Source organism: Lygodium microphyllum, chromosome 4 (genome assembly GCF_053477565.2).
Source record: "Lygodium microphyllum isolate KBCC chromosome 4, Lygodium_microphyllum_v1.1.10, whole genome shotgun sequence".
Lineage (NCBI taxonomy): Eukaryota > Viridiplantae > Streptophyta > Polypodiopsida > Schizaeales > Lygodiaceae > Lygodium > Lygodium microphyllum.
The window spans coordinates 123,742,621-123,752,085 of record NC_141138.1 but is presented as its reverse complement, the minus strand read 5'-3'; the positions used below and the strand labels follow the sequence as shown (position 1 = coordinate 123,752,085).

General features: G+C 41.2%; 1 protein-coding gene across 1 annotated transcript; it reads right to left on the bottom strand.

Annotated features, from left to right (window-relative positions):
• Positions 1-421: 421 nt before the first annotated feature.
• On the bottom strand, positions 422-1,408 carry LOC148037572 (uncharacterized). Its single transcript, XM_087676526.1, has 3 exons — positions 1,148-1,408; positions 807-958; positions 422-670 (listed from the first exon to the last, which is right to left on the bottom strand). The coding sequence occupies exons 1-2, from the start codon at positions 1,341-1,343 to the stop codon at positions 828-830; spliced, it is 327 nt and encodes a 108-aa protein (XP_087532652.1). The 5' UTR covers positions 1,344-1,408; the 3' UTR covers positions 422-670; positions 807-827.
• Positions 1,409-9,465: the final 8,057 nt, after the last annotated feature.

Sequence of the window (9,465 nt, the reverse complement as noted above, 5' to 3'; positions counted from 1 at the left end):
AATCAAACCTTGGGCTACTCATCTCTTGTAACATATTAAAATATATACTCATCTCTTGTAGCATATTTATATATATATTCACGTCTAGTATACAAGAATGTCGAGTAAGTCTTCTAATCAATTTAAACTTATTTTGTGCACGATTTGCCAAACAAAAAATGGAAGTTGAAAAGTATGTTAAAAAGCATTTGCGTCAACCTTAATTGCAGAGTCGAACGATACAAAACAACGCTCATGGGGTATAAAAATTTGTATTAATTGAATATCAAACAATTTTTTTAATTGATTTAAAACGACTCGTAATTTTTACGTAATACGTGCGTTCAGACGAGAAAGAGAGAGAGAGAGAGAGAGAGAGAGAGAGCGAGAGCGAGAGAGAGAGAGAGATTGTGTGTAAAGGCCATAGCGCAGGGACGTATACTGCCGATGAAACTATAGCAACTTTATTGATCAGTTTCATGCTCAGCCAAGGGAGCCTGACGATGGATTAATACATGGCATCGGTACGTACACACAGCTACCTACCGTAGATCTTGCAGCATTCGTGGCACAGGTAGGAGGCGGCGCCGCAGGCTCTGTTTCTGTCTCTGCAGCTGCAGTTGCATCTATGCCGACTGGGGGAGTGCAGCAGCAGCAGCAGATCCGTCAATCGCCAGCGGCCAGCTCCTTCCTTATAATTAGAACAAGCGCAGGGTGGCATCACGTCAGTCACCTCGAAAAGAAAAGAACGCACAAGCACTACTATCTTCAGCATACGTGCAGAAAAATGATTGGGACACGTGGAGCTACAGATGGCGATAATATACCTGATGCGGGATGCATGAGATTCAAGGATGGCCACCGCCACCGTGGTGGTAGCCGCCGCCGCCGCCGCCGCCATGGTATCCACCATCACCCCCATGGTGGTATCCGCCACCACCATGGTATCCACCGTCACCGCCACCATGGTACCCACCACCTAGTATTCACGCCAAAACAATCTCTTAAGATCTAATAGAATCAATATCAAAGCCTTCAGCTTGAATTAGATCCTTTGCAGGTTTGCTTTGAAGGCTTGAATGACATTTCGCGAGAGCACTGCTCTCTGACTTTATCAATTCTAACGTTAGTGACACTAAACCTCAGTTCTTCGTGAGCATTAACCTACCCCCTCCGTGGTACCCGCCACCACCGCCACCATGGTAGTACTTAGCATCGGCGGCTTCGACAGCCGACTCTCCAAGCAGCTTGCGGTCTCCCTGAAGCTCAGCTGCCTCGCCACCCTGCGACAGCACCATTATCATGACCACTGCCACATTGCACATCAACGCCATCAGCACCAGCACTCTCGATAACTTCCCCATCTCCCTCTCTCTCACTCTCTCTCTCTTTCTCTCTCTCTCAAGCTCTGTGTCTGTGATAGCGTGCTCCAAGCTCTCTTATAGACGCTCGAGAGATGCCACCGGGGATGCCACCCGGCCTATCTTATCGCCATCCTAATCAGCGCCTGTCAACTCAAGTCACATCTGATTGTCATATATTCTACCCTGTAAGTCAACAAGCAGAGGTGCTTTAAGTCTCTCCAAAAGCCTGCAAGACCATGGATAGAGTCCCTACCGCCCTATCGCCCTCACAAAGAACTCCCTTATCCATACGTGCGAAATATATGTGTAGTGGGTTGTGCGGTACCATCATTTTACATTTGTAGATATGTGTCTTGGTTAAAGATTATTTTGTCATTAGAATTTAGATGCATGTTCTTGCTTATTGTCCGTTATGCTAGTTGTAGGATGAAGACACCTTCAACCTCTTCTACCCTTACGAGTGTTAGAAAGAAATTCAGGAAAGTTCAATCATGCCTAGGGAAGGCCCAAATTCATGGCCACATTACATGGAAATGCAAGTTCTAGCTAAATATTATTACTTCTTCTTGCTACCATAATATTTTGATTATAGGCTCAGAAAGCCCCGAACCTCCAAAGGACTTCCCGAACCTACCCCATTGTCAATTAAAACACATTCCTCTCCTCTCCCATCTTATCATAGCTTAGATGTGGCTTTTCTTGTTGGGTTCACCGAATATCAAGGGGGGTATGTGTCAAGCCACAAACCACAAGGGTTCAAGAAGATGTACAAGATGGAAGGAAGAATTAAGAGAACAAAAAAAGAACTCTTTACATTACTTTAAAAAGTCTTTGTAAATTGTAGACATACTTTTAGATTACAGATACTCTTTTGATAACCCAAAGCATCCACCAATAGTAGTAGAAAAGTAGAAGCTTTAAGGAAGACACCTTGTATCACAACCCTAAGGTCAACAGTCTTGTCCTGAACTTACTGCAAATTTTTTTCGCTCTAACTTTCTTCTCCAAACATAGAATATGGTCATCTCGATACTCAAACTGATTGAAACAGACATGATCTACAAGGCCACACATGCAAAATTGTAAAAATCGTCTTTTTCTAGTACTCCACTTTGAATGGAAAAGTATATCTCATATTATTTATCTTTAAAGTTTCCATGGTTTTCTCTCACAATCTCTTATAGATACATTGTTTGGCATAGAATTGACTCTCTCTCTCTCTCTCTCTCTCTCTCTCTCTCTCTCTCTTTCCATTAGATTAGACTTTTTAATTGAAACTTTTAAAGTTAAACATTTAAATAATAATAATTTAAAGCTTTTTGGACATAGTTTTACACACACTTTGAGAGAGAGAGAGAGAGAGAATAATAATAATAATAATAATAATAATAATAATAAAAGAAAAAGAGAAAAGAGAAAAAGACGAAGAGAAAGGGGAAAGAGGAAAGAGAATAGTCTTTTTAAAATTAAACCTTTTTTATATAGTTTTTAACTTAGAGAGAGAGAGACAAAGAGGAAATATATCATTTGAGAGAGAGAAAATAAGGAGAGAGAAAGGGGGAGAGAGGAAAGAGAAAAATATAGGGAGAAGAAAAAATATATAGAGAGAGAAAAGAGAGTGATAGGAAAAAAACTTCTCTCTCTCTCTCTCTCTCTCTCTCTCTCAATAGTACATCATCTCCTCGCTATAATACTCAATAATCATTCATAATAATCCTTATTTGGCTGTAGATACCTCTTCCAAAAGGTGTGTCATTTCATATGAAATGTCACCAGAGCCACTACAATGACTCTTCATAGCTCATCACTGCCCCCTCCCCCTCTCTTTCTCATGTATAGGGCCTATGTTCTCTCTCTCTCTCTCTCTCTCTCTCTCTCTCTCTCTCTCTCTCTCTCTCTTTCTCTCTCTCCTTTAATTAAATCAAACTTCTTTTTAAATTAAAAGTTTCTCTCTCTCTCTCTCTCTCCATTAGATTGAACTTTTTAATCAAAATAGAAGAAAAAGAAGGAAATAGAAGAAATAGAAGGGAAATAGAAGAAAAAAAAGGATTAAATCAAACTTCTTTTCAAATAAAAAATTTCTCTCTCTTTTTTTCTCTCTCTCCATTAGATTAAACTTTTTTATTTAAATTTTTTTAAAGTTAAATACTTTAAAACCTTATTTTCATTTAAAGCTTTTTAGACATAGTTGTACACACACTTTAAAAGGGAGATAGAAGAAAAAGGGAAGAGAGAGAGAGAGAGAAGAAGAAGAAGAAGAAAAATAAAAAGAATGATAAAAAAGAAAAAAAAGAAAGAGAAAAAGATGGAGAGAAGGGGAAAGCGGAAAGAGAATAGTCTTTTTAAATTAAACCTTTTTTATATAGTTTTTGACTTAGAGAGAGAGAGAAAGGAAATATATAATTTGAAAGAGAGAAAATAAGGAGAGAGAAAGGGAAGAAAAAATAGAAAAATAGAGGGAGAAGAAAAAAATATATAGAGAGAAAAGAGAGTGAGAGAAAGAAAACTTAAAACAAAAAGATAGCAAAAGAAAAATAAGATGAGAGAGTGAGAGAGAGGGGGGAGCAAAGAGAAAGAGAATCATAGAGAGAGAGAGAGAGAGAGAGGAAAAGAAAAATGGAAAAGAGAGGAGAGAGGGGGCAAAGAGATAGAGAGAAGAAAAGTGGAGAGAGGAAATAAGAAGAAGAAGAGAGAATTTGAATACAAAGAGAGAACTATAGAGAGAGAAAATATAAAATTTAAAAGAAAGAGAAAAGAAAAAAATTAAAGAGAGAATGAAGAGAGATAAGAAGAAAAAAAAGAAAAAAAAATAAAGAGAGAATGAAGAGAGAGAAGAAGAAAAAAAGAAAAAAAGAGGAGATAAATTAAGAAGGAAAAGAGAGGGAGGAGGGGAGAGAGAGAGAGAAGAAAAGCAGGGGGAGAGAGAGAAGAAGAATCTTACTACTATATTATTTTGGTTGTAGGTTCAAAAAGCCCCGAAACATGCAAAGGGCTTCTCGAACCTACGCCCTTTTCCAAATCCCTTTTTTTCAATTAAAACCCCCTCCCCTCCTCTCTCACTCACATGTACTATCTCATTTTCTCTTTCTCCTCCCCTTTTTAATTAAAAGCCCATTCCTTCTCCCCCCCTCCCCCTCCTTCTCTCTCTCATTGTAGGCTCTCTCTCTCTCTCTCTCTCTCTCTCTCTCTCTCTCTCTCTCTCTCTCTCTCTGTGCTTTGAATTAAAACCCCCTCCTCTCTCTCTCATGTATAATCTCTCCCTTTCTCATCCCCCTTCCCTTTTTAATTAAGTTTCTCCCCCCTCTCCCCCTCTCTCTCATATATAGGGCCTAGGCTCTCTCTCTCTCTATATATTAGATTAAACTTTTTAACTTATTTTTTAATTAAATATTTTTTAAAACTTTTTTAACTTTAAAGTTTTTTGGACATAGCTTTTCACACACTTTGAGAAGGAGATAGAAGAAAAAGAAGAGAGAGAGAGAGAGAGAGAGAGAGAGAGAGAGAGAGAGAGAGAGAGAGAGAGAGAGAGAAGAAGAAGAAAAAGAAGAAAAAGAAGAAGAAGAAAGAGAAAAAGACGAAGAGAAGGGGGAAAGAGGAAAGAGAATAGTTTTTTAAATTAAACCTTTTTATATAGTTTTTAACTTAGAGAGAGAGAGACAGAGGAAATATATAGTTTAAAATAGTGAGAAAATAAGGAGAGAGAAAGGTGAAGAGATGAAAGAGAAAAATAGAGGGAGAAGAAAAAATATATAGACAGAAAAGAGAGTGAGAGAAAAAAACTTGAAAGAGAAAGAGAGAGTAAAAGAAAAATAAGGGGAGAGAGAGAGAGAGAGAGAGAGAGGAATAGAGAGAAAAAGAATTATAAAGAGAGGAAATATAAAACTTGAGAGAGAGAGAGAGAGAGGAAAAGAAAAAGGGAAAAGAGAGGAGAGAGGGGGAGAAGAAAAGAGGAAGAGAGACAGAGAGAAGAAAACACTACAAGATATAGGCCTTATACAAACGTTTAAAGCAATGAAAATGCAAATAACAAAATTTGCCCCCGTCGTCGCAAAAAGCGTCGTTATTGGCGACGCCATAGAACAGTCGGTATTGGTGTCGCTATCAGCATCGGTATTGCCGTTGCTATCAACGTCGCAAATAGCGACGATTTGCTACGTGCATAACGATGCGAGCAGTAAAATTTACGACACTAATAGCGACGGTAACAGGGGGAAAAAAAATTGTATAGCACTGTGTGCTTTATGAGAGCCATACAAAATAGTTTCTGCACTACTATGTACAATGCGCTTGCAAACAAAAACAATGTATACTAAAATCATAAAACTGATACATGAAATAAATACATGATCGCATAAAAAACGATTGGTACAATCATGACAGGATATCACTAATACATAGAAAATGTCTACATAGATCAAGTGACTCAAAAATAAAGGTATGTGAGCTCCAAGGATCCAAGGGCGAGCTACGCATCCTCGTCCCCCGAAAGCTCGTCCCGCCACAAAGGAGCATCGAATGGACTCTGTAGAAAAAGAAACAACACATCAGTCCACCATACAATAATGCATTCAAATATCTCATGGTAACTACGGACAAGGAAGATGAGTGACTTATAGGGCCGCCGTGTCTATACAATCGGTCAATCAATGCAGTGAGACCGTGCCTCTCTACATATCGAGTCTCAAGGCCAGTCGGATCGCGATTGTAATGGAGTGCTGCAAAGAAAACAAAATGCTAACTGTTAGAAACATGATTGTTAGTACAAAGAATATTTCAAAAAAATAAACAAGCAAAACAAAAGAAAAACTTACAAAGTCCTCCAAATATATCCTGTGGCCGCCACTCCCAAGATGATGGACCACTCCGGCCTCGAGTCGTGCCCTTGCTGCCTCGCACTGCTGACTCCAATGTCCTAGAGAATCTGTAGCCTCCTCCCTCAGTCGGTGCCAGTCGTCTGCATCTAACCACTCGGGCTTTGCAGCCCCACTCTTGATTACCTTGCATGCGTCGGATCATCTATGTGACATGTATGCACGCATGCAATCCATCATCCAGCCCATAGAGAATCTATCTACTGCAGTTGGCACCGGAAATTCCTCATGCAAGGATGCTACTATGTAGTCCTTTCTCCCCTCCGGTATGTTCTTCCAATGATCCAAGACGTTGTGCCGAAAAACTTGTTGGCACAACTCTCTCATGCGAGCCATCACCCTCCTCTCCTCATCATTCATGATGATGGCTCCTGACCTACTATCGACTAGATATCCATAACCCCCTGGAGTCTGCCTAAGATGGGTCCTCTCCCATCTGCGTCCACGCTCTTGGGCATATCCAGGAGACCCCTGTGCATCTGGTATACCGATGGGGGTAATATCTCTCAGAGTGGCATCCACAGAGGTGCCACCTGCTAACGGCTGCGCAAAAGCCGGAGTAATTGGAGTAGACGTCCCCACAGGTGTGACAAATCCTGGAGGTGACACAGCTTCAGCTGAACGACGAGACGAAGACACCACATGCGTGTCTCCATAGCATCCACGAGAGCGAGGAGTCACACCTGTATCCCATGTCGTCTTTAGAAAATGCGGACCTAAGAGAACGCATCGTACTCGTCGGATTGCGGATAGACTTGATTACTTGCTTCACAATGCGCTCTTCTTTAGTGGACAAAACCCAAGGAGCGCGAGGAAGCTACACGCGACCATCAGCACTCGACTGCGGCCAAAGCGCCTCCATCTTACCTACCTCCTTCAAATCCATTCGTGCCCCTATAGCGTCTCTCTTTCCTGTGATGTGGTCCCATAACAAGCTGCCACATTCTTGAAAATATGCATGGGATCCAACAAGTGGTTGTTGACCTGTAAGTGGGTCCAATATGGCAACTCGTAGAAAACTGAGAACCATCGCATTCCATTTGGATGTGATTCCGCGTGGACCATTTTCAGCTCGTACCAGCTTGTGGCGTTCATACGTATTGGAGGTCGTCCAAGGAAAACCTTCCCTGAGTTCATGATCCTCCGGCAAGAAAGCAGCGTGTCCTTGATATACCATCTTCTTCATGGTTTGTGACCTTCGGGAGTCTAACTGTGGCCCGCACAATGGACATGCATGATAACCTGAGGTAACCAGACCTGTTCCAACACCACGACCTAGTGAATACTTGGTTGAATGAGATAAAATATAGATATTACTAGCGAGAAAGGAGGCCTGCTCACTTGAGCACTCACCCAATCCCGGAAAGTCATGCATCGTCCACATGAGAATGGCTCGAATATTGGCTGACCACTAACCATCGCGCCTGCTCATATCTTGCACGGTGACCCCCTTCTCCCACAAAATCTTAAGCTCATCGACTAATGGACGAAGATACACATCCATACTTTTTACTTTGTAGCGGCCTGGGATGAGCAAGCTAAGGATGAGATGTCCTTTCTTCATAGAAATCCATGGAGGGATATTGTAGTTGATAAGGACTATAGGCCACTGTAAGAAGTTGAGCGCAAACCGAATGGGTTCATACCATCCATTGCAAGACCGAGCCGAAGATTCCTTGGCTCTCGGGCAAAGCCTGGGAAGGTTGAGTCAATGTGGCTCCATGCGCGCGAATTCGCTAATATTCGTTGAACTCCATCCATGGACCTATTCTGCGCATGCCACGTTGTCAAGCTCGCCATGCCGGATGTACGAAACATGTGGTTTATGCGGGGGATGAGCGGAAAGTGTCTGAGAACTTTTTGATGGATGGTTTGCCCTTGCAAGTCCTGTCGATACCTGTGAGCACCACACTTTGGACATGTCTCCATAGTCTCGTATTCTCCTCGAAACAGACAGCAATCATTGATACATGCATGGATGTTATGGTAGTCCATGCCAAGCTTCCGTAAAACATGTCGTGTATCATCACGAGACTCAGGCATGGTATTTGCAAGTGGTAATATATGATATTTCAATAACCTGAAAAAAATCATAAAACACCTTGAAAAAGCACAAATTTTTGTAATAATAGTGCCGAAAAAAAATTTCAATGAAGTGTATGTACAACGTACCTGAACAACTCGGTTACACTGGTATCGCTCCACCCGTATTTTGCTTGCACACTTAAGAGTGCAAGCAGTGTCTTCAGCCGAGATACTCATCACCCATCATATAATGGTATGGATGCTTCCTTGACCCAATCTTATTGTATATGGTATTCAATTAGCTTGCGAGTACAATGCATGATTGATATTAACTTTAAATTATCGTCTGCTGAAAATCCACAATCGCCTGATCAATGATCTCAGATTGAAACTCGCCAAATCGTCGTACGTGTTCTATAGACAATCGGCGTTTTCGTCTAATTGCCAACTTGCATTGAGAGCAAGGACATGGGACACGCTGATTAAGGTATGCCTCGTGATCTTGCACAACAGGACCTTCTTCGTTTTCCATATTGTCTACGTTACAACAAACAATTTGTTTTTGTTATCATTCTTTTCTTTTCTTAGATTGTTATCCTCTCCTTCCATCTCTCTCTTTTTCTATGACCTAGCATTTAGTATCATTGAACACTAGTATTTAGTACCTAGTACTCAGTACCTAGCACATAATATTTCGTTTTCTCCTCTCTCTCCTCTCTCTCCTCTCTCTCTCTCTCATTTCTCTTTTTCTCTCCTCTCTCTCTCATTTCCTTTTCTCTCTCTACTCTCCCTCTCATTTCTCTCCCTCCCTCTCTCTTTTTCTCTCTCCTCTCTCTCTCTCATTTTCTTTTCTCTCTCCTCTCCCTCTCATTCCTCTCCCTCCCTCTCTTTTTCTCTCTCCTGTCTCTCTTATTCCTCTCCCTCCCTTGCCCTCTCTCATTCCTTTTTCTCTCTCATGTCTCTCTCATTCCTTTTTCTCTCTCCTCTCCCTCTCTTAGTGGCATGGGAGGTTGGAATACACAAGGAGGGAGGTTGGAATACACAAGGCTTACAATGTAAAGTCAGAACACTACAGGGTAGAGGAGTCTGTAAAAAGACAGCTATCAATCAGGTGACACTTTTTGGGTACTGGCATGGGCTAACAATATAAGCAACTTAGATCAAGACCATTTCGCAAGTGAGCTATTGCCTTATTAATGTTAAGTATCACTTTACTGGCTCCTTTA

What these genes read in the sequence shown, in the direction of transcription:
- LOC148037572 (XM_087676526.1), bottom strand. Translation starts at nt 1,343, where the DNA reads ATGGGGAAGTTATCGAGAGTGCTGGTGCTGATGGCGTTGATGTGCAAT. An exon ending in TGGCGGGTACCACGGAGGGG is followed by an intron (nt 959 to 1,147) that starts GTAGGTTAATGC and finishes CGTGAATACTAG; the next exon opens with GTGGTGGGTACCATGGTGGC.